This window comes from Amblyomma americanum, chromosome 6 (assembly GCF_052857255.1).
Source record: "Amblyomma americanum isolate KBUSLIRL-KWMA chromosome 6, ASM5285725v1, whole genome shotgun sequence".
NCBI lineage: Eukaryota > Metazoa > Arthropoda > Arachnida > Ixodida > Ixodidae > Amblyomma > Amblyomma americanum.
Genome location: NC_135502.1, coordinates 12028475 through 12052504, shown reverse-complemented (window position 1 = coordinate 12052504; position 24030 = coordinate 12028475). Strand labels below are relative to the sequence as shown.

The 24030-nt window shown below is 43.9% G+C and overlaps 1 protein-coding gene across 1 annotated transcript; it reads left to right on the top strand.

Annotated features, from left to right (window-relative positions):
• The first annotated feature begins 16 nt into the window (after positions 1 to 16).
• On the top strand, positions 17 to 23624 carry oaf (BRICHOS-like domain-containing protein out at first). Its single transcript, XM_077668561.1, has 4 exons — positions 17 to 327; positions 9506 to 9640; positions 11920 to 12112; positions 15679 to 23624. The coding sequence occupies exons 1-4, from the start codon at positions 127 to 129 to the stop codon at positions 15960 to 15962; spliced, it is 813 nt and encodes a 270-aa protein (XP_077524687.1). The 5' UTR covers positions 17 to 126; the 3' UTR covers positions 15963 to 23624.
• The last annotated feature ends 406 nt before the right edge of the window (positions 23625 to 24030 follow it).

Below are 24030 nucleotides of genomic sequence, written 5' to 3'. Positions count from 1 at the left end.
TCAAGCGCGTGCCAAGCAAAATCCACCAGCGAGTCGCTGGGCGTTTAGTTTCACCACAGTGCGGGCGGACTGTGTGACGGGCATGTTTCGAGCAAACGGCGCTTGTAGCTAGCCTATGCCTCAAGAATGCTGGGCGCAGCAGCAACAGCTCTTCTCTGGGCATGTCTGGTGCAACCTGCGCCAGCTCAGCTCATCATCAACGTGCGCAACGCGGGAGGTGACCTGCTTCGCGAGCGGCTGCTGGCCAACACCAGCGACGAGACCATCACGCTGGAGTTCCAGAGGGCAGACGGCACGCACGTTACGCAGCTCATCGACTTCCGCGCGGTCAGTGTCATCGCCGGTGCTCGGACAGCCGAGCCTACCGCCTTACCTTACCACTGGAAACTGCCTTAATTACGTCTTGGTGAATGGTGGTCTGTGGTTGAGGATCAGGCCGTAATCTTAGCTAGCTAACTTTTAAGTCAGAGCTAATAACGCAGAGGTCTAACACCGACGGACGAGGGATGAACGTTGCATTGACTTTGTCCCGGTCCTTTCTTTTTAGCGTGTAAGTTGAAAAAAAAAAAACGTAATTTGTAATGACTTCTACATACGTACTTGGGCTGTTTGCACTGAAACCTACTCCCCATTTTTAGAAAGGCTGTTTCTGATGACAGCTTTTTATCCCAGAGGGCCGGTGCATTGGAATGCAGACACCGCGATGAAGACTGAGCTTATAAGGAACCGGATCATTCTAGTGAATCTTGATATGTTTAAATTGTAATACAATTTCTGTCTTGAGTGCAGAGTGAACACCTGGTCATATGCTTACAGGTCTCGAAGCACGCTATTAATTATTTGTATGGAATAACCGAGCTCTGAAATATTTAGTAGAATGAATCTTGTCTCTGATCAAGTCAAAAACGGTTAGTTGACGTTTCCTAACCCGTACAGGCTCCTTGTTCATAATGAAGAACCGGCCGAGTAAGATGCAGCTTAAGTAGCTTTGACTAACCGACGTAAATGATTTTGAATAAGCTGGGTGAATGTTCCGCTTTGTTCTGTTTAGTGCTCTGTGTTGTCTATATTATTAGGGATTCCAGGAGCAGCCGCACTGACAGATTTCTTTTGGTAGCAGTGATTTCCACGTCATCCCAAACAATTTCATGCCCTTCTTTTAGTGCATGTTCTGCCACAGTGCTTGAGGCCATCATATCCTTAGTGACATCATTGTGGTGCTCTTTTAGTTTTCTTGGCACATTTCCAGTCTCCTCGATGTAGACAGAGTCACAATCATCACAAGGTATCTTATATACGAGCATAATCATCAGCCTGACAACGCCCACTGCAGGGCAAAGGCCTCTCCCATGTCTCTCCAGTTAACCCTATCCTTTGCCAGCTGTGGTTACCGTATCCCTGCAGACGATCCCTTACACCCCCCCCCCCCCCCCCCCCCCCCCCCCCCCCCCCCCCCGCAGATCCCCGCAGACAATCTGCACCGTATCCCTTATAGACTACACCCGTGAACTTTGAACAGGGCAGAGTATCTTTAACATTCAAAAGATCCCTGTGCAATTTGCTAGTCGGCATCTGGGAAATAGCACATTGTGCTTCTTAAAGACCTGTGCCACGGCTTCATTTATGCCTGGGATGTAAGGAATTGCCACGCGTTTTGGTCGAGATGACACTGTTGCATTTTGTATGTGCCACCGAGACGCTGAGGACATAACCGAGGGAAACGTGTCAGTGCGGGAACGGCGAGAGGCTTTACGGTGCAAAAATGGAAAGACCAGTGACGCACCAGTCAGCATCCAAACCTGCACAAAGCTCAACTCTGCTGGCTGGCCAGTGTGTGCCCAGGCCACTACCACCATGGTCTCGAGCGGAACTCATAAAGAGAAACCGAAACTGCGGCTGCATAATTTTTTCATGCCTTGGCCTTCTGAATGTTATCATGCCTCCCGTTGTCCGACGTAAAAGGCACGCAGACACCTCCTGACATGTTATTTGACATAATGCAGGATATTAGCACTCCCACTCGTAATGTCATTCATGCAGCGACACTGCCTCTGGTTGAGAGCACGTCCAAATTAACCGGTGAGCCCAGCTGCGTCTGAATTGACGAACGTCCGTTACCATAGACTTGCATGGGCGTTTGCCATGATCATGTCGACAGTCCAGAATTATCCGGATTTCCAAATAAACTGTGGTTGAATTAACGAAATTTCACTGTATTTTGATTTTTTAAGTGCTACAATTTTATTTTAAGAAAGTTTTTTGTTTTTCTGTTATTAGTTAGTATGAGCTTATTTCACTCGTTAAATTTGCTAAATATGGTCTTGAACCTAATTATCTTCTTGGATAAGGAGCACAAGCCAAGTGTGCAGAGGGTGCGAGCTGCTACATTTCGATATAGGCATGACTGCAGCTCTCACATGCTTTCCGAGACCGTGGCCAAGCCGCTACTTGGAAGAAAAGAACGTAAAGCTTCGACTAAAATTCTGAGAAGAGAAACCTGAAGTTTCGAACTCTTTGCCTCGCGACTAGGCAGGTTTCTGTCAAAATGTTCGCGTTCCAAGAGCTGCTTTGTGCAGCTTTCTTTTGTGATTCTTTGACAGTATTGTTTGATGGATTGACCATTGCTGGCATGGATTCTGTTTTTCCACGGGGCACAGTGTTCTCAGCAGAGCCTTTTAGCTCTGTACAGGCACTTACAGCTGGGGGTACAAGGGTAAGCAGAGTGAAACACAGAGCTGCTGCAAGAGCTGCCATGAATTATCTTCTTGAATAATGAGCACAAGCCAAATGTGCAGAGGGTGCTAGCTGCTGCATTTCGATATAGGCATGACTGCAGCTCTCACATGCTTGCTGAGACAGTGGCCAAGGTCGCTACTTGGAAGAAAAGAACGTAAAGCTTCAACTAAATTTATTAGTTACCTGCATCGCCCCGCAGGGCATTACAGCAGGGGGGTACAGACTTCATTTATAGGTATAAAGCAATTATTGCAGTGCATGGAAAAATGCTTCGTTATATGTAATACATACAATGCTTGATGGCAAACTGTTCCAGTCTCGAACAGTTCTAACAAAAAAAGAATAACGCAAGACGTCACCCTTGCAAGAAAATTCTCTGACCTTCAAGCAGTAGTCCAGTCGCTTTGATATATAATGAGGTGCCTGGATATATTGTTCGCGGTTTATGCCAGTTTTTGAATAATAAATCTCATGGAAAAATTTCAATCTGATGTACCTTCTACGGTCCTTCAACTCTTGCCAGTTAAGTTTTCGTTTGCTTTCTGTCATACTAACTTGCCAATTATAATTACCAAGAACAAATCTAACTGCCCTATTCTGAATTTTCTCAAATTTTCCTACACACTCAGATGTGTGTGGGTCCCAGCAAACACATCCATATTCAAGTATGGAGCGTACATAACTGAAATACAGCTGTGTTTTTAAGTTCCTTGGTAAATGGCTAAAATTCCGTCGTAGAAAACCCAAACGTGACGCTGCCTTATTCGCAATATAATTAATGTGCTTATTCCATCGTAAGTCCGATGTAAAAAAGACGCCTAGATATTTAAATGACTTGCTTATGTTGAGAGTAAGATCATTAATTCTATACCTATACGGATGATTAGCACGTTTTCTTGTGAAGGTGACGTGAACAGTTTTGTTTATATTTAAGGACATGTCCCAACGTACACACCAGTCTGCCACAGTATCTAAATCAGTTTGCAGGATTTGTGAATCAGAAGTGGAATTTACTACTCTGTAAACAACACAATCATCGGCAAACATCCTGAATGAAGACTGTATGCCAACTGAAATATCATTAATATACAGCAAAAACAAAAGTGGTCCCAATACTGAGCCTTGGGGAACTCCCGACGTAACTGGTGCATACTGTGAAGAGAGGAGAAACCTGAAGTTTCGGACTCTTTGCCTCGCGACTAGGCAGGTTTCTGTCAAAATGTTCACGTTCCAAGAGCTGCTTTGTGCAGCTTTCTTTTGTGATTCTTTGACAGTATTGATTGATGGATTGACCATTGCTGGCATAGTTTGTTTTTCCATGGGGCACAGGGTTCTCAGCAGAGCCTTTTAGCTCTGTACAGGCACTTACAGATGGGGGTACAAGGGTGAGCAGAGTGAAACACAGAGCTGCTGCAAGAGCTGCCATGAATTATCTTCTTGAATAATGAGCACATGCCAAATGTGCAGAGGGTGCGAGCTGCTACATTTCGATATAGGCATGACTGCAGCTCTCACGTGCTTGCTGAGACCGTGGGCAAAGTCGCTACTTGGAAGAAAAGAACGTAAAGCTTCAACTAAAATTCTGAGAGGAGAAACCTGAAGTTTCGAACTCTTTGCCTCACGACTAGGCAGGTTTCTGTCAAAATGTTCGCGTTCCAAGAGCTGCTTTGTGCAGCTTTCTTTTGTGATTCTTTGACAGTATTGATTGATGGATTGACCATTGCTGGCATGGATTCTGTTTTTCCACGGGGCACAGTGTTCTCAGCAGAGCCTTTTAGCTCTGTAGAGGCACTTACAGCAAGGGGTACAAGGGTAAGCAGAGTGAAACACAGAGCTGCTGCAAGAGCTTCCATGTAATTTTAAGGAAGCTTTGCACCTAATGGGTGGACTGCTTGGTTATGCTTGCCATGATGCTTGCTGCTAAAAAATGATGGAAAGAGAACACCGCTGCATGAATAACTGTAACTAGTTGTTTTGTTATTGTTCTTTATGGATACCGTGTGTCGGTTTCTTTTTTTATGGCGCTATGTGTGAGAGTTTGGCTTCTTAAAGTACACTATTACTGGCTCTCTGAAAAGGAAATGGAGTGTAGTTCTTTTTTGCTGAAAGGTGTCTGCATCGATTGCAGCTTTCACTTGCTTAGTAATGCTGCAGTGAAGGATGTGCTGTAGTTGAGCTTAGAGTATATCAAAAGTACAGTGATATGCATATGTTAAAAGAAAAATTTACCTACACATCGCTATAATGGACCATTACTTTCAATATTTCCATGACAGTACCTTACAATTCTGCAATATTCAAAATTTTTGTCCAAGAATGTTGGACAATATCTCAAGGGATAAAATTGAGGCCTTTCATTTTCCGCTGTATATGCACCTCGGCAGATTTCATGAAAATTGAGTTAAACCAAGTTTCTGCACACAAAAATGGTTTCAAAGAAAGGTAGTTTACCAAGGCACAAAGTTAAAGGCACTGCGTAGAAATAAATGGATATCTTGAACCATTTCCAGAGCAGTGTTTTCATATATTTTTTGATCATCTTCTTTAGTGCTTGCTATCTATGAAATGTCCTCAGTTCAAGAAATATCTGTTGAGAAGTGATCTATCAGAACACACATACTAACCTGATCTCTCATTTGTGTTTTTGCGTCAAACACTATGCAGGCTAGTGATGCCTTGCTCTAATACTGCTGTGCATTTCAAAAAGGCTATTGTGGTGTCGAAAATGTTTTCTCAGTATTTGTAAAAAAGTAAAGTCTTGGACAGCATGGGGATGATGATCTAATGACAAAATATTTGTAGTGATAAAAAAAGATACTTGATTCGGTAAGCAGTTTCTTGGTGTGACCTTTAACTCATCAATTGTTGAAGGCGCATAGACACCTAACTTGGAGGCATATTTTCTTCTTTACAGTGATGCGGAAGACACTACTATGGTATTCATCACATGGTAATCACCGCATGGTATCTGCCTACGACTGCCTAATAATTTATAACTGAACTTCTCTGTTATGCTGTTTTGGTTTCGGTTTCAACAGTCGAATGTTGACTGTGATGTCAAAGTGTAGTTATAGGTCACATGAGGCATGAAAAAACTGCAATATAATTGTTGCTTCATTGTTTTAATTCACTACATGCTAAAGTCGGCCTGTCTCAAGAGCCGGAATGGCAACAAATGTTGAAGCAGCGATTTTATTTCAGTTTTTTCATGCCTTATGTGACCTATCACACTTCGACGTCACAGTCATTGTTCAGCTGTTGAAACCGAGACTGCACGAGAAAGAAATTGCATTATAAATTATTTTCCGGTCGTAAGAGAAAACCACGTAGTAATCCACGTATAATAATGCTTTATGCATCATTTAAAAATAAAACACGCACCCAAAAGTTAGGTATCAATACTCCTTTAAGCGAATCATGAGAGAAGTAGGTAATTTCAAGTTCTGCAGCAAAACAAGCACTGATAATTAGTTCTTCTACGAAAAGACTGACTTAGACACAAATTGGAGCACAAAAATGTCCAGCAGTTAAGCATTGCTAAGCATGAAATATTCTGCAAAAGCCCAGTTTTTTGCAGGTGGACACAGCCACGATGTACTTAAAAGTGTGATTGAGGTGTCCAGTGACCCAGGGAGCCAGTTTTGCACGTTTCCAACTTTTTCATCGTCAATGCCAATTTACCCCATGCACCCCGGTCGCCTCTGCTCCAGTACCACATTTCTGCAGCAGTGTTTTTAGTGCCAATGTGTATTGCTCTAGTGCGGTATTTCCGCCACAACGTTGTCCACGCCAATGCATGCAGCGCGCATCTCTCTGTCACTGCCTCCACATAGCCCAAAGCGCGAATATTAGTTTGATAGTAGCATTAGTTGATGACGAAGACAATGTGCAATCGGTAGAGTATATTGCAGTTAAACACGAGGCATGTTTGGCTGCGGTGATAGCCTAGTGCTCTCGTGCAGTGGCCAGCGAGGCTGACTTGTTCGCGCCGCTGTGAATATTTATTTGATTTCTTTTCGTTTACTTATTCCACTTGGCACAAACCCACAAACATCGCAAGATCTTGCTCGAGATGTACCGTACAGAATAGTGCTTTCGCACTAAAAGCGTTGCTCAATTTTTACTCCCTGAATTTCGAAAAATGGTGAAAGCTCTGATGAAAAGCAAGGAAATGCAAAATGCAGCCTCAGATGAAAGAAAGTGATCTTTTTCTGAACAGTGCAGTTGTCATTTTGACACATGCTTTCAGGATTGTTGTGTTACTTCCTTGCAAATACACACGCACGCACGCACACACACACTTTTTTGGCATGTGAAGATGCATCTAAATTGCATGAATGCTGATAAAGTGTAATTGAAATGGTTTTAAAAATGGCAGTCCGCTTAAGCGCAGCCGCGTTATGTACGGCGATATGTGTATGTGTAGCATAGTGGCGTAGGCTATTGGTATTGGAAGTTTTACTACGAATTTTGTTTAAATGAGTTGCATGTAGTTTTGATACATGTTTCGTATTAGGATTTCTCACTTCGCATAAAAAAATTCGATTCATTCCATCAACAGAAAGCAAGGTCTTCTTATTTCCACGGTGATCTCTCTACATATTTTGGTTATTTGCAACTTGGAACTGATAGGACTGTTTTATTTGCTTCTGTTCTCCCTTCTAAAGGGCGGTAGCTGTGAACATGCCTCCTTTGGCAAGCAGCTTAATTGTAGTTGCCAGCAATTGCAGTAGACTTACACAGATGGTGCAGATTTATGCTTTTCCAGGACACAAATGTGAACAACATTACGCTTGTATTTTCTTGGCTGGCTAACTAACCATAATCTGTACCAGTGTAAAAGCACTTTTTCATCTGAAATTCTTCATTTTTGCACTGTGCCCAACATCATTCAAAGCACTAGCACTGAACTGCTGAATCCTGTGACATTTTTTTTTCATATCTGTGGTTTTTTTAACTAAGCTCAAAATTTTGTTTCAGGGCCCAGTGATACAGGATTGATGACAAGCACATAGCTTCAGGATTTTCATGGTTCAATTGCCATAGGTGGACACATCCTCAAAGCTGTGCGCACAAAACACATGCAGTACAAGTAAGAAAATATTTGTTAAGGCAAGGCTATGTGTTCCTTTCAGCCAATAGCCTCTTCACCGTCTACATAAGCATGAGCAGATACATATAACTGACAGTTGGAACTTGCCAAAATTGGACTTTACGTACGTAAATGTTCTGAAGTGGCAGTTAGCAGCTGAGAAGCTTGTTTCTATGTGCATACCTGCGGAACCTCGCAGGTACCTGTGGAAGTCTAGTATGCACACAATATAGTGTTTGGTATGGACAGAGTACCATGCCAAATAATCTGAGAAATTTTTTCAACTTATTCCTTTGCAGAAATGCCACCTATGCCTGCTTAATGCAGCCACATCGAAATAGCAGTCATGATTTCTTGGTGCACTGCTTCTGCTATCTGAAACTGCATTTTTAAAGATCTTATTGAATAAAAATTTGAACATCAGCACAATTGGCATTTTGTTTGGTTTCATGGCACTAAGTGTGTTAATCCATTTACTGTAGCTGACAGTTTGTCACAACTGGGTTTATTAAAACTGTGCTGCTTCTCATTAAAAATGTAGGTTAGCCAAACAAGAGATTTGTTGTTTGATCCAAACGTTGGCTGCAGTCAATTAGTTTTATCCATTAAACTAACTGAACACTCATTACAATGAACCACCTCAAGTGGTGGTTTCAGGCTTCAAGCCTCCTCATTGTTTACAATGCAAGTGAAGCATCATCAGAGACTTTTTGGACCTGCAGCCATTGGCTATAGTAATAGGTCCAAGTTTAGAAATATTTTCATGCAAGCAAAATTAAGCATTTATTCAGCATTTGCAATTGTTGTTTAGCTCACCCGAAGGCATTCTATAGCCACATGCACCATGACTAAAACAAAATGCATATAAATAAGCACATATTGAGGTAAGAGCTACCAGCGGCCAAATTTTAAGGAGTGTGTTATTACCGATAAGTTTAAAGTGTTTACATTGGCTTCCATGTTTCCACCTGGGAGAGTGCTAAGGCCAGCTGTTTAAGAGCTTCGTAATTTACATCATAAAGCACATTCTGATTTGAAATGAGAGGAAAGAACTCGTGTATGGAAAAGACTATCAGGGCAGCTGAATAGTTAAGCTCATCCTAGAATCACCTGTCCAAGCAATTATTGCAAGTTTCTGACGGGTGGTTGAAGCATGTCTGGAGATTGAAGATGATTCGTCATCAGTCTGTCACTTTTACTGGCTTTTCTCGTGCTTCACATAGTGAGACATTAATGGTGCAAGTTACGTGAGCTCAGAGATTCCTCGTAGCTTCTGATGGATCAATTTGTGCATTAACTAGGAATAGTTTGGCTACTAATTTAATTGGTTTAAGTTACACGAGCCACGCATACTGTTTAAAACAGTCTATGCATTTTTCTGAAAATAATTTTTGTGTTTGTCACTTGCCTTCAGCTCCAAGACATGGGCATTACAAAGGGGATTGGGTTAATTATAAAGTGAATAGCAAAACAGCAAAAAAGTACAAATGTAGGGTAGTTTACGCCTATAGATTAATACAAATAAAGAGCAAAAAGCACTAATTTTAAAAAGTTCCCAACCGGCCAAAAATACCAAATAACAGTGCAGAGCATAAAGACTAAATGTGATACAGCTAAGAAAAAAACTGACTCAAAAGAATTGACGCTAGCTGCTACATGTCAATGCTGTTCATGTAGGAGGTGCAGGTATTTCGGGTGGTGGTGCTGGCTGAGGAAGAACAAGGCCACCGGGAGCCCCAGGTGCTGTGCTTCCTCATCCGCTTCAACCACCTGGGCTTCATCTCGGTTGATGCCATGTCCAAGCTGCGCCAGGTGCGGTGCTTTCCTTCCTTGTTGTCTTTTCCTCTGTCAAGACTGTGCAACTGTGGTTTTCTTACAGACATGGTTGTTCTTTCTTGCCACCGCTGCTTCTCTGTATTAATCGCAAAGGTAGGACCACATATGAACAACTAAGCAACAAGTGCAAATTGACGGCTTTATTGCTGCACTCGGAGTTATCACTTTCATTCTCTTGAAGTAGTACTTGAGCTTATTTACTATAACTAGCCCTAATGTATCATTGTTGCGAACTTTAAGAGTCTGCTGCATATATTGTAGCTTGATAAAATCGGAAGCTGGAGATGGGTTTTCTGTCAGGCATTTCTTCTTTGCTCTTGCTGAGTGAAGGCTTAATGATGCGTGCAAAATTAGGCCAGCAGAGCAATAAAACTTGACAATAAGCAAGCAGAAATAAAAGTTGTTGAAGCACAATATTGACAAAGCCATCTTCTCCTGAAGATGACACTACTCAAGCGATCTATTGTTTTGTGACCAGCAAAGGTGCTTATGTTCTTTTTACAGCAACAGCTGTCAGGCACCCATTCCTGGGTTTCATGTCATATTAGTACTATGTCATAGCGGTCGGCGCAACCAATGGCTGCGTTGCCATGGGAACCACTTGGAGGGTGGTTACCATGGAAAGGGGAGGGTGGTTACCACAGAAGGAAGAGGGAATGGTGAGCGTGTAAGATGGAGCGACCGGTGGTTGGTTGCCACAGAAAGCAAACAGAGGGTAGTTATCCTGGAAGGAGAGAGGGGTTACCGTGGAATAAGGAGAGTATGGCAAGAACATAGGAAGGTATAACTGCAGGGGGATTACCACAGGAGCCATCCGGAAGGTGGTCACCATTTGCTTGCTTATTTTCTTCCCCCGCCCGACCTTTCTCTGCTCCTTTGCACCCAAGTGTTTTCAGAAGTGGGAGCTTTGCTTTTTCATTGCTACTTCATTGTTTCCTCTCTTTTTGATGTAACAGCTACACTAGCCTACCGGCGAACATAATGATCATGACTTGGAGCAGCCATGAAGGAGCACCTTGTTGCCCATTTTTTTTTTCCCTGCAGGGAGAGGTGCTAAAGCCTTTCACCTGGATATGCCCCTGGCCTCTGCATGACATTCAGTTTTAGCTAAGAGGTGGTTTTTCACTTCTAGCGGCAGTAAAAAAAAATTTGTTACAGTCGAGTAAATGTAGTTCAAAGTTGAGAGAGCTGTTTCAAATAAAATGCCAGCATGCACAACTTCTTTAGTGAACAGTAGCTGTGTTGATGGTGCAAGCTTGTGGCCACTCGGTCTTGTAGTTTAGAACTTTAGAAATTTAACAGTGGAACTGTCGAAGTGCAATGAGCAACCCAATAAGAGCTCTATGAGCAACCAAAGAAATAATGGGTAGCTAAGAATGTTATTTTATGAATGGTTCAAGACATGTAATGATGTTTGTCAAAGTGCAAGTAATGTGGAATTCGTGATCTATTCATTAGCTGTGTTGGCAATATTTATTTGGTGTAGCAAATGTATGTTTGCCATTACATTTACCAAGCTGTGTAGTTAAATGTAGGTGTTAATAACTTAATATCATTTTTACGGTTGGTTTTCAATTATCAGTGCTCCTAAACTCAGCTTTCGTGCAATATTAAATTTTTAATTATAACAGAAACACTAAGCTAAAATATGTTGTCTCCTTTCTATTTTTGCTGCTTTGCACAGGATGTTACGGTGGCTACTGACACATTGAATGGTTTTTTTTTGCACAGGTTCATTAAAAACATTGTGCTCATCGGTGTTTTTCTGTGGCCTGTTTTGTGGCCTTATTTATCAGCGGCCTTCCTTATGTTCTTAAAAAAAAATGTGTATTGTAACTGTCTTTTTTTTTAATTGAGTGAGTTCGAAATGGTACTCTACTCTTGTCAAACCCTGAGGACTTTTTATGTTGCAAAGCAAATGGCAATAGCAGGGTGCATAGAGCTCATTATTGCTTGGCACTGAAATCAAGGCATCTCAGTTGCTGTGGTGGTTTCTGAAAGGTACACCTTATTGTGCAGTTTTGGGTGGGGCACTGCCTGTGTAGGCAGGGGCTGTGCCTTGATCTTAGCTATTGATTGTCGGCTCAGTCCAGCGCTACAGGGGAAGCCTTTAAAGGTGGTATGCCTCAGTGTGCTGATGCTCCTACGTTTAAGCCCATGACTGGGACAAGCTAGCTCTCTTGATTTCCTTTGTCGCCGTGTGGCTTCTGTGAGGTGGATGCTAGTAGTGATTTCCTTGCTTGTTTTTGTGGCAGAGGAATCCACTGGCTGAACGTGAGCCTGAGGATGACCGTGGCCGGGAGTTGGTGCAGCTCGACCTGAGCGTTGACCTTTCTCGGTCAGGCCTTATCTCGCCACACGTGGCCACATTGTGCGCAGATGCCCCGCAGGCGACCTTCGCCCGCCAGGGGGACATGCAGGCATGGGCCGCATCACCTGCACGCCAGGGTCAGTGCTGATCTGCCCCCTTGTCTTGTGTGGTCTGCCTAGCTAAGTTTTGTTTCAGACTTAAGAGTGCAGTGTTGCAGAATCTGTGCAAGTCATGCACCCAAAAGAGCATATTACTCTGCCACATATCTCTTCTATTTCGCAAAGCATAAGTGAAGGTTTGGACAAAGAAAATGTCACAATGTGATGTACTATCCACTGCGAACCACCATTAATGCAGTTAGGTATTAGTTATTGAACCTTATGGTTATAATTTTCAGATGTTAAATTTCGTTTTGGGTGTGTGTGGAGTCAGAGCAAATAGGCTTGTCAGTTGCATATCACTCCACTGCATGTCACTTTTACTTCTTTAGGTCTTGGTGAGGAGCAGCATGAATATGTGGTAAGAGGTAAAATGAAGTGTACGAGCAAGGCAGCAGTGTGGGCTAGTTGGTTGTACATTTGATGGGAATAACGTGCTACACAAGAAAAAAACGACAACTGAAACAATGAACACAGGACAGGTCCTGTGTCCGTCGTTTCAGTTGTCGTTTCTTCATATGTAGCGCGTTATTCCTATCAAATGGTATTTGAGCTGAACGTAAAAGCGCAAAAAAGACAAGGACACAGAATAAGACAGACAACACAAGTGCTTACTTGCAACTGATTTCTCCTTGTTTTTGCGCTTTTACGTTCAGCATGGAAAACCAACTCGCCCAAATGCGGCCACTATTGGTATTTGAGCTTTTTCTCTAGCAAAGATGTTTTTGTCCACTTTGGACATATGGAAAGCCAATTTTCAGGCATGGGTGTAGCGAGCGCAAATACGTGAACTATACAGTGTGGGGGTTTCTAGTGCGGTTTAGACCCCGCACTTGGGGCCAACACCACTCCGCTAGCTCGAACCACAGCTGTAGCCGCGAAGATCAACACCACCGAGAATTAGCCCGCAAGCAAAGCCGTTTATTGGAATCTCCCAGTTCGGTCGGCCTCTCGGTTGCACGTAAGCAGCAGCACCGCAGCAGCAGGCAGGCAGCGGTAGGCAGCAGGCAAGGCAAACAGTCACCTGGTCCACGGAAGTGTCGTTGCCTCCGTCCAGTGTCTCGCTTTCGACTCTCCGCTGCCCGTCGCGTGCCCGCCCGCACGGCCGCCGTCAATCGATAGAGAGAGGAGGCCTGCCCACGTGACGATGAGGGGGCCCCATCTCCACTCCCGTCATTGCTCTGGGGTAGTCGAGAAGCGAATGCAACCAGCGGGCCCTGAAAGAGAGAAGGGGAGCGTTAGCTTCCGGCGGATGAGGGAAATGTGGTTTCCCACAACAGGAAAACCTTGTTAGTGCTTTCCCGGTTCGTACGATTTCCCTGTTTTTATACTCAAAATTGCAGACATTAAAAGTGTCCATTAGAGTTAGCATTGCCAGATAACAATTTTCCGGCTGCTACGTTTAAAATTTCAGAAAATTGTTGTCGTATAATAAGTTTATTGACCAACTGCACATGTGCAAATGAAGAGGTAAAATGCAGTGGCAATCGCCAGCAGTGGTGGCTTTTCTGCAGTGCCTAAGTGCAAGGAGACGAAGCACCACCATTGCCATCACCGCCAGCTACTACAGAAATAAAAGCAGCATGCAAGGGTTCGAGACAGCCATTATTGTGGGGATATGACATGAAGAGGAGAAACACTGAGGTTTCTTCGTGGTGCATAGGGGTAAGGAAGCGAAGCAACTGTGAACTTCAGCAATGCTCTTAAATACGAGCGGGCCGGATCTGGGGAAGAAGTCAAGGAAAAAGTTTTCCTGAGTACAACGAATTTTCTAGGCATGTCTAATTACAAGAAGCCTCTATAGATAGCGCCAGGTGCCTCAGTTACGGAGTGAAGGCACCACAAAAAGAGCAATGTGCCATGTGGCCAGGCGCATCATTGTGCACCTGAGCTCTTTGGCGGAATAACACAGTTAAGGATGCTCTGCCCCTGTAGCTTTCCTTTCATTTCTAAGAAAAACTGTCACCAAGTTCAATTTTGGCAACGTTGCACGCTGTGTATGAAATGGAGTGCCATAGCTGCAGCTCGACTGTTGAACTCAAGAAGAGTACAGACTTGTCATGTCGAAGGTAATTTCTTCCTTTTGTCTTGTGCACTTGTGTACACTTGTGACTTTTTGGTGTAGCTTTTTCTGTCAGTCTTTTTTCTATTTGACGGGCATGGATTGGATTGTACTAGTAATCTTTTGTCTGCCCACCTCCCAGTCATGATTAAGAGAACAGGATGACATTGGCTTCCAGCAGGAAGCTATTCTTGTAAAGGCATGCTGTCAGTCATTGCACCTGGACTGTGCTTTTCCACGATGCTTGCTGCTGCGCAGTGTCACATTTTCTGTCTTGAATGAGTGCATCGAGAAGTGAAGAATTGAGTTGCACCAAAACTCTTTGCAATTTACTCATAAATTTTCGGGGTTCTCATGTTCATCTGAAATAGGGCCATATCTTGTGCTCTTTTTGCATTTGTAGGCCAAAAATTGACACTCAGGTGTGAGAGCATTGTGTGATCCGTGACAGATCTTAGGTTGTGTTTTGTGTGAGATGATTGTTGTCATGGCCTATACTTCTTAATGAGGGCTTAATCTTGTACGTCCTGCATTGCTTTGGACGGCTTCTTTCGTGGGTAAAATGAAGGAGTTAGGGAGAGAGAAAAAAATGTAGAGACGATGTTTTTTCCTGTTACGGTCATATTATGTGTGTTGTTTGCTGTTTACTCAATGATATATCAATAACGCTTATTGCTTTTGAACAGTAGAGTTGTCTGCACAGTTCTCATTTCCCCTTAGTTAATGTTATATGTTTGTTGTTTTAAAATCAGAACTACACTGCCATTGTGCAAACCAAGGAAAATAACATTTGCAGTTATACTTTGGTGTGGCATTACCTGTAGCTGCTGCACTCAGGCACATCTGATCAATGATTAATGGCACTAACATCTGTGCTACTGGCATTTGAATTTACATATTATGGGCATTGAAGGCATCGGTAAAGGCTATAGTTACACCTGACAGTAGCACAAATTGTGCTGTTATCATTTGCAGCTATAAAGGGATAAACCAGCTCTTTTTTTCACCATCTTTCTTTGTATATTCTCCACTAAGTGCCTTTAAGCCTATGTACTAGCACTAACTAAATAGATTAGATGACTTTGTGTTTAGTGCATTATGACCTATGCTGCAACTTCGCCACTAAACCCCAGCTACCCCATTGAGAGCTCTGTACATGGCCTTGTCTATATGGTAGGGCGAACCAGGTGAATTCACACATTGCAGGAGTCTTAGTGGGCCTGCTGTGGTCTGCAGCCTTATGATTTGTTGTAGAGTTGTTGCCGCTGTTTATTTTACTCACTTTAGTGAGCTGGCTAAACAATGTGCCTTGGCTTGTTCTATGCCACTGCCGTGGCCAAACTGAGTAAGGAATTCTTGAGTGTTAGTCCTGGGAGGTTATCCAGCCTATTCTAGAAGTTTATTATGTGCTGCTTAGGATGCCGTCAAAGAAGTGGGCCCATAGATGCGTGCTTCAACTGTGCACATGTGTTTTGCATTTCAGCGTCCGGCCAGGACCCCCTGTTGCTACAGGCTGCTGTGCGGCCTGCCCCAGGAGCAGCTGAGGCAGCCACAGGGCTGCGCTGCGGTGCCCTGCCGCGCCTGGTGTCTGGCCCCTGTGGCTGCCGCCTGCAGCTCTGTGTGGCCTGGTTTCCCTGCGGCCTCAAGTGGTGCCGTGATGCTCGGCGAGCTGCCTTCCGCTGCGGCATTCGCTCATGCCGCAAGTGCCGCGAGTTCCACTTTCCTGTGCCTGACCGTATGCAGTGCCTCTGGGACGATGCTTCCTGATGGCTGGCCTCGCTCGCCCGCCTCAGCCAGTCATTGGAGCATGGGACGGGAGAGCGCAGTCACTGATTTGATTCACCAAGCCCACTTGGGGCTGAACTGCTGTAACTTTAGACTGGCTTGAGGGTGACCTCACCGGTCTCCTCTCTATGAGGTAATGTGGTGATGTTCGTGGTTTATACTCAGTTTCATACGTAGCGTGCAAAGCTGCCAGAGCTAGTGCACCTGTTCATGCTGGCTACGTCCATGCTCGAAAAGTAGTCCGCCACGCGTCCAAACTAAACACAAGCATCTTTCGATGTGACCAAGCTGAAGTACCATCACTGGCAACATTCTGCACTTCGTTCTACCTCTTGCCACGCTTTCATCCTACATCTCAATGAGACCTCGAGAAGTAAGAGTGACATGCGGCAGAGTGATAAATGGCTGGGGTGCCTTTTTGCTGTGACTCCATCCGTGCCCAAAAAGTAGGTAGTTCACCATCAGTGAAAATTATAATCACAGGTCCCAGTGACTGTATGTGGGGCTACCTTTACTGTGATTTGTAATGCTAGCATTTCGTTTATATTGCTCATTGTTTTTGTCCAAACCCTTACCAAAGTTTCGAGAAGTGGCAGTGGCACAGAGAAGTGATACGCTTTTGCAGGCACAATACTTGCGCAGCTATGTATGAAACCAAGTATAGCTACATCTAATACAGCTGGTACCTGACAAGGGTCAGCCAGAATGTGCCAGATGTAGTGACGATAGCTGAAAGGCAACTGGCACCAGTGCAAAGAGGTCAGGTTACCTTCCATTCTCTCGACGATCTGTGTCTAATGACAGCTGTGACATAATTGAGTTTTTTACAAGTTCAAAGAAACCTTTGGCAGTTACGCCAACCATCTGCACTATCAGAGCTTTTGTGGTCGCAAGTAGAGCAGACCACTGCCTGTTGTATTCCTTCATTTTGTCTTTTCTAGGCTGTGGACACTTAAGTAGCATTTGAAGTTGCTGCTTCTGCTACCACTAACATAAGGTAACATACTAAGAGGTTTGTTGCTATTGGCCTGAAACAGTTGGAATATATATTATGGATGTTAGAGCTGCTTTTACTGTTACATGCAACGTTTTGGAAGGCAATCACTAACACTAGGTTTTTATTTAAATGTGCTCATGCGGCCAAAGATTAGGGAAGGTAGGTCAGGAAGTTCAGTTTCTTATTTAGTATGAACAAGCTTTGCTCAGCCTTGGTGCAGCAGTGAGGGTTATCAAATCTGTCAGAGGTGAAATTCTAATGCCCATTCTAGAAACAATGTTGCACATTTGTTCTTGTTATTATGGATATGAAAAAAAAAAGGGGGGATTCCTGTGGCCGCAAAACAAGTGAAGAGGTGCGTTCGCTTACTCATCCGTGCAGAAGGAAAGCTAATTAAGCAGCCTTATGAGGATTCATACTTCAGTTTCAAAGTGCAATGTTGACAGGGATAGAGGAGGACGATGATGCAAGCTTCTTTCTTTACTCCCTTCCATTGTTATACTTTGAAATGGTGGCATGGATACTTCATCTGTATCTACATATTACCGTTTCTCTCTCTCTGATTTGCTGTGTTCTGCTTATTAACGTATTGTTTCAGGCATGGTATTCATGCTTGTGCCATAATAGCTTTCTTTATGCACTCAAATGTGCTTGTGGTGGAATAGAGTGTAAATGTAACTAAAAGAAAAAAGATGAGCATGAGTTGGCATGGAAGCTTAAGCCTTAGGTATCTTTTACAATTCCTTAGTCATTTAGCAAGCAGAGACGTGACGTGCACTTCAGGGCTAAAAATAGAAATGGCTGCCACAGGGATGTGAACACTGAGTCCTGATAATGGTGCTGAGCTTGACGGAGGTTCCCTACTTTTAAAGTGTAAAGTATGCATTGGATGCAGGGTTTTCACGGGAGTGATGTTTCACAGAAAGCACCACTTGCTGAAGCAGTTGCATTCTTTTTTTGGGGGGGAGCATTGAGGTTGCATTTCAGCTTTTTCACTTATAAAAATGGCTATGCCGTGTACTCTTGCAGCAGCATATTTTCTCTTCACAGAGTTAGTCGCTCTTTTGGGTTCCATTCCAAACAATTCCAAACTTGGGGGTTCCAAACCTGGGGGTTATTAAAGAACAGCTTCCAAGCAGTGTTTAGGTATCTCCTACATGTGCCCTCAGGACATTGCCCTCACGAAGGACATTGTTAGTACGCAGCACCAGGACAGTGCAAAAAGGACCAATGTGGTGTGAGCACCCACATTCAATGTTTGCCTTTTCTCCCTCTCTGCTGGCGCTGTGTAGTGACATCATAGGTGTTCACTTTCCCACTTTGTTGCCAAGCAGGCAAGAGCGTAACAATGCTCAGGCATTATTGCTGGTGGGTGGCAGGCATTGTAGGAATGAGGAAGGGCGAGTGTATCAGCTTGCGGTGTATGTTAGAAATCTGGCCACCAATTACTGTGTCTGTGCAGTGCAAGATTCAGCAACATGTATTTGTGGTGCTGAATGTGCTGTTCACTGTGCCATTGAGTGGTGTCCTCTATGCACTGAGGCACGAATAACGCGAATGCTACTTCACACTGCTGTTCACAGAGGACACCAGACATCGGCGGTGTGGCCAGCAGTGCCACACCCCTTTGCACCTTGTTTCTTCTTCTTGTTACACCTATGCTGTTGACATCACAGAACTTGGAAGCATGCCCTTAACAGTTGTCGCTTTTAAACATGTGGCAGTTATAACCAGTCTTGTCAGCAGTGTTTTGATCTGAGATCAGTACAAGCCTGCCATATCATTTTTCCTCTCTAGATTCGGAATTTTTGCTGTTGCACTGAATATCAAACAGCAAGCATGTACAGAGTGTCACATCAAGCGCAGGCAGCCTGCATGGTTGATGTGAGGGACAGGAAGTAGTAAAAACTGTATTGCAGTCAAAGGAAGGATGGTGACAGTGGCCAGATGAGGGTACTGGTTCTTGAGAGGCTTGCCAGGGTAGCGTGCTCAACTTCAGCTGTCTCCTGTGCTAGCTTTCAGCACTAGGCTGCGAGTGCCATTCTCTTTACATACAGGCTTTACACATGCAAGGTCCTCTTGCAGCTGCAAAGGAGACTTCAGACCTTTACCAGCATGTCCTTGCCAGAGTTTGTGAGTGGTAACTGCTGATAAGGCTCAGCATGTATGCACAGGTGGCTTTCAAATTTATGCTTTCGCCACCTGGAATGACCTCTGCTCTGAATGCGTACACTTCTGCAATCTTCCAAGTCTCACTGTGCCTTTGTCATGGAGGCGTGTCTAACAGGGCATGCCTGTTACCTTATCTGACTGAAAGACAGCATTGTCCCTGTGGTTCTGTGTGGGGCTTCATCCATTCATTGGGGTGTCATAATATGCCTCTTTTGTAAATAGGCATAAAGATGTCAGTCCTGGCTGTTCGTACCTCCGGCCACCACACTTAATACATTTAGCCTGTTCTTATTGCCGTTGAGTTTGCCTAGTGGCTATGCACTGATATTGAAATTGTGTGATGTGATTTTTAGTACTGTTTGAATTGTGATATTGCAGTAGCAAAGTATCACAGTCCTTTTACATCCTGACACAACCCGTGTGCTTCCTTTGCTTAGTCTATTTAGTTTTCAGTGCGTACCGCAGCGGTGGCCAAGTGGTTGAGCATCCACCTCGCATGCGGGAGGTGCGGGGTGATACCGGTGATACAATGGGTACAAGCTTTCCCTTGGTCTGGTGCTCAGCTTATTTAGTGTGAAATGCTTGGGAAATGGATATTTTACCCCACCTTGAGAAGTCGAAAAATACCTTGTGCCATGGCGCTCATTGGCCATAGATGCCCTTGCAACATGAAAATCCATAATCACCATAATCATCATAGCTTTCAGTGCAGTGCAGCTGCTGAGTGGAGTGGCTGTACAGGTGCAGTTAGGGCTCACGTGGGTACATGCACCTCTTTTATTATACTTGTATATGTTGGTGCGTTTAGGGCTTTTCCTGCAGAGAAGCCTGGTTTTTGTATTCTTTAGATTAAGTGAAGGTGAACTTAAGCCAAATTATGTAACAAGTGAAGCAGTTTTCAGACATATCCTTAGTTTCCCATTGATGGCAGTGTTTAGAAGATCTGGCAAACATGGACCATCCAAGTAATGCACTTTGCTTGACATGAGCTCTAATGGTGCCAGATTGACTAATAATCCACAGCAAATGGACATTTGGTTTTTGAGTGTGTTTCAATCGGTGATTAATAAGAGCACAGCAAAGTGAGCAACAACAAAAAAGGGAAAGCTTAGAATATAATTCAACAGTTTTGTGCATAGAGGCATTCAAGTTGAGCAAGTGCAGCAAGGAAATTTTGACTGGCCTTGCACGTGGCATGCACTTGGCACATTTTTCGTCTTTCAACCCAGCAGCATGTTTTTGAGGAATGCGAGGGTTGTGACCGTCTCCAGCAGACATATGGAGAAAGTTCTCACTTGTTTTGAAGGAGCAGTAAGCTCAACTTCTAATGAGGGAAACAGATTTATTACACCTCACCCTTGTGTTTTGTTGTTAAAGGCAGCCTGTTACGTCAGAAGCATGGGGCTGATTGTAGGCACAAACCCGCATATGCAGGCGAATTGATCTTATCTGGGCAGTGTGCTGTTTTGAGGCATATTTACTGTGTATGTGCTGCCCAAATGAGTGTGCAGTTTCTTTCGCTGAAAGTGAACATGCTGCACAGTTCGCAACAAATAGAACTGCTTTTCCTTCTCGGGCTTTTTTCTACTAGGGTTACCAGAGTTTTCTTCTTGTTTGCGCTTGGCCACAGGCGGTGAACATGTGATCTTGTTTGTCATATCTGTGTTTCAGAGTTGCATTGTTGCGCTTATATGCCTAAGTGCCTTTTGGATTTTATTTAGGTCACATTTGATGCAGTTGGTACAGCTTTACCTGCTTCCTGCACTTAATTCTTTGGGAAGGTGGGAAGCTACGTGTGCGATCCACTTTGTTTTTATTTCCAGTTTTCCTGGAGGTTCAGCAAGCATCTGAATGGCTGTAGCCACAGGTGTTGTTATGATTAAGTTATGGTATTAATGATATGTTTGTATTTCAAGTCAATAGTTACTCATATTAAATAGGGCAACATAAGTTGATCAGAGGCTGTTTGAATGCGAAGAACAAAAAAGCAAGAATGGTCAGTTTTTGCATCAGCTGTTGGCTCTTTACCGGATTCAACATTTCTGATGTCTTTCATCTGCATATGTGAATTCAAACTCTGTACTGGTTTAGGTGTAATCATAATATTAGCAGAATTTGTATTACATGTTGCAGTTAAAAGTGCCATTTCTTTGTTGTGCGGGGGAGTCAATTTAGGTTGCAGCTGGGACTACTGCTGAGAACAAAGATGCTAAACAGGGAGAAGAGTCTGCACTATAACTACACAGTGGTCGCAGCTTGTATGGTGAGCTGTTGCTATCTTCATTCTTATTGGGTGCTTTGTTAACAACGGCCTTTGTTCATTGAGCTGCATGCCAAGTGGCATCCTTGGTGTGTATCATGACCAACTAGCCTGCCAAAACTTCTTGTTGTGCAGTTACAGTGGCTTGTGGTCTGCACTGCACACACTTGAAATGCAAGAAACACGGGTGATAATGTTTTTGCCTTTAGTACACTGGCAAGTTGCTGAATTTCTGCTGCAAACTTGACCCTCGAGCAATGTTCTGCAAGCATATGTCTTGTCTTTGTTTTTTGTGCTTTTGCCAATACACTGCAAGTCCATAACCAAGAACAGAGTCTGTAGCACTCCGATAAGGATGCCTTGTTTGATTGCTGCAGCTGTGTTGAGAAGTAATTACATACAGACTATTGCTCTCTCTCTTGGTTTGTGTCTGACATGATTGTACAGTGCACCATTGAATATGTCTGGTATTTAAGGCTAGTGGGAATCTTCCTCTTGATGATGGCAGAGGAAACTGTAAAGGAAGGCAACTAAGAGGGTTGCACTGCATTGGGGTGGCATCGTCTTGCAAACAGCTTAGTTAACTAGCCTTACATCTGTCTGTTGTCTCCCTTCTTTTTGCACCTTATGCAGTGGAGCTAGCATCTGAAGTATGCTGGGCATCAAAGTTCATTGTGATTGTGATCCTTTGTGCTCATAGCAGGAAGGCTGCATTGCTCATTGCCTATGCATTGCTTGCTGTCCCATGTTTCTTTCATGGCCAGGCGATGCTGAATGGAGTACATTGGTGACAAGGGCACAGACTTCGATGTGCTGCTTAGTGCTAGAAGACAATGCAGTCATTGGTCAAATGGAACTCTTCTTTTAGTGGAGTGTTGTTGTGACGAACATGTTAAGGCTGCCCTAAGTTATAGGTAATCACTGAAAACACCGTGGAGATTTTAATCTCCACTTTACTGTGCTATCTGCTCATTGCTGATTTGGACAGAAAAGGCAGCTTCAGCAGATTTTGTGCTTGCTATGAATCAGTCCAGGCAAGGAACACTTGGCTTGGGAAGCATGCAGTTTCACAACAAGGGGTGCCAGCTATTTTTCAACAATGGTGGCATGCTGTGCATGTACCTGGTATGATATAATTTTCCTTTGTTCTAAAAGGAGATTTGTAAGAAGGTGAATTAAGAACATTTTAGATACTTGCATGTCAAATTCAGTCTGTGCGATGAGCAATACTGCACTTGTTTGCTGTTCTAAATGCTCCTTCTTTAAAGATATTTTTCCATGGGTGGTGAGAACCACTGCAATGAGCATAATGATCAATGATCAAGCATGAAAGCCATCACCTCTGAAGGCCACAAACAGTTTCCTGAATTGCAGCCGTGCACATGTCAAAGCTCCTGGCTTGTTCATTGCCAATATGCAACACACCAAGTGTTGTTATCCCTGTGTAGCCATTGTTTAACTGGCTGCTCTAGTGCTTGCACGTGACTGCTCTGTGCTTCCCATAGCCGACCTTATCTTGGAGATCAGTTTGAGTAAAGTGATCTGGGGCTTAGCAGAAGAAACCTTTATATAAACTCATTGGTACTGCCAGTGTGAGCTGCTTCCTGAATCAAAGCTGGGCAAGATGCCAGTGCTTGTCTGTAATGGTAAAGCAGTGAATGTGCAAGGAGATGATTAGAAATTATTGTGATGCTTTTACCGAACAGGCGGAATAGTTGGGCGGGTGGGACAGGTGTTGTAGTTTGTTGGCAAAAGTTGATCTTGAGGCTTGTGCCAAGAGACCAAGTCAATGCAGTTTTGTTTATTTGCTCTCATTTAGAAGTAAACAAACAGGGCAAACAGTCACTGCCCTGCATTTTTTTTTGCATTTTTGTCTACTGCATCTGCACACTGGCACAGCTGTCTTGCAGCATTAATTTTCGGTGGTCCTTTTGTGTGTTGAAGAGGTCTGATTAGCCCAAGTTCTTCGCTGTGCTTTTCCACCTGGTGAAATTGGGGCGGGTTGCATTTGCCTGCGTGTCTTTACAGAACAAACCTAGCAGCCCTGGTGGCCCGTCGTTTCAAAGTGTCCCGCCGTTGCCGTCGTGTTGGCGCGCGGCGTCCACTTGTGTCAAGGTCTTCCCACAGCACATCATGTGCTGCCGCTGGAGTGTTCTCCTGTGCGCTCCGCCACTCTTGTTGCTATTTTACACAATAAAATTGTTTTTGTACGCTACGCAGTCGCGTTCCTTCCATGTGTAATAGCTCACCCGCTTGTTGCAGAGTAATAGCTCACAGTGCACCCACTTGTTGCAGAGTGGATACCTCCCATATTTGCAAGAGGGCGCGCTTTTCTACATGAGCATTACATCGCCGGCGCAACTTTCGCGATGGGTGGCGCCGCCACGGAGCCGCTTGCAGAACCTTCTGAATGATAGCGAAGAACGGCGCCCAGCCAATACCACCCCAATACCACCTCATCTAGGTGGTATTGGCCACCCAAGTTCTGTGGCACAGCCCTTTCAGTGTATTGCGTTTTAACTTCCATTTTGCACGCAGCCACTGGGTAGACAACATAGAAGCAAATGCATTTTATAGCTATCGCGTTAAAGGCCCCGGCTCTTCATAAAATCCGGTGTCGG

What these genes read in the sequence shown, in the direction of transcription:
- oaf (XM_077668561.1), top strand. Translation starts at nt 127, where the DNA reads ATGCTGGGCGCAGCAGCAACAGCTCTTCTCTGGGCATGTCTGGTGCAA. An exon ending in AGCTCATCGACTTCCGCGCG is followed by an intron (nt 328 to 9,505) that starts GTCAGTGTCATC and finishes CTGTTCATGTAG; the next exon opens with GAGGTGCAGGTATTTCGGGT. An exon ending in CGCATCACCTGCACGCCAGG is followed by an intron (nt 12,113 to 15,678) that starts GTCAGTGCTGAT and finishes TTTGCATTTCAG; the next exon opens with CGTCCGGCCAGGACCCCCTG.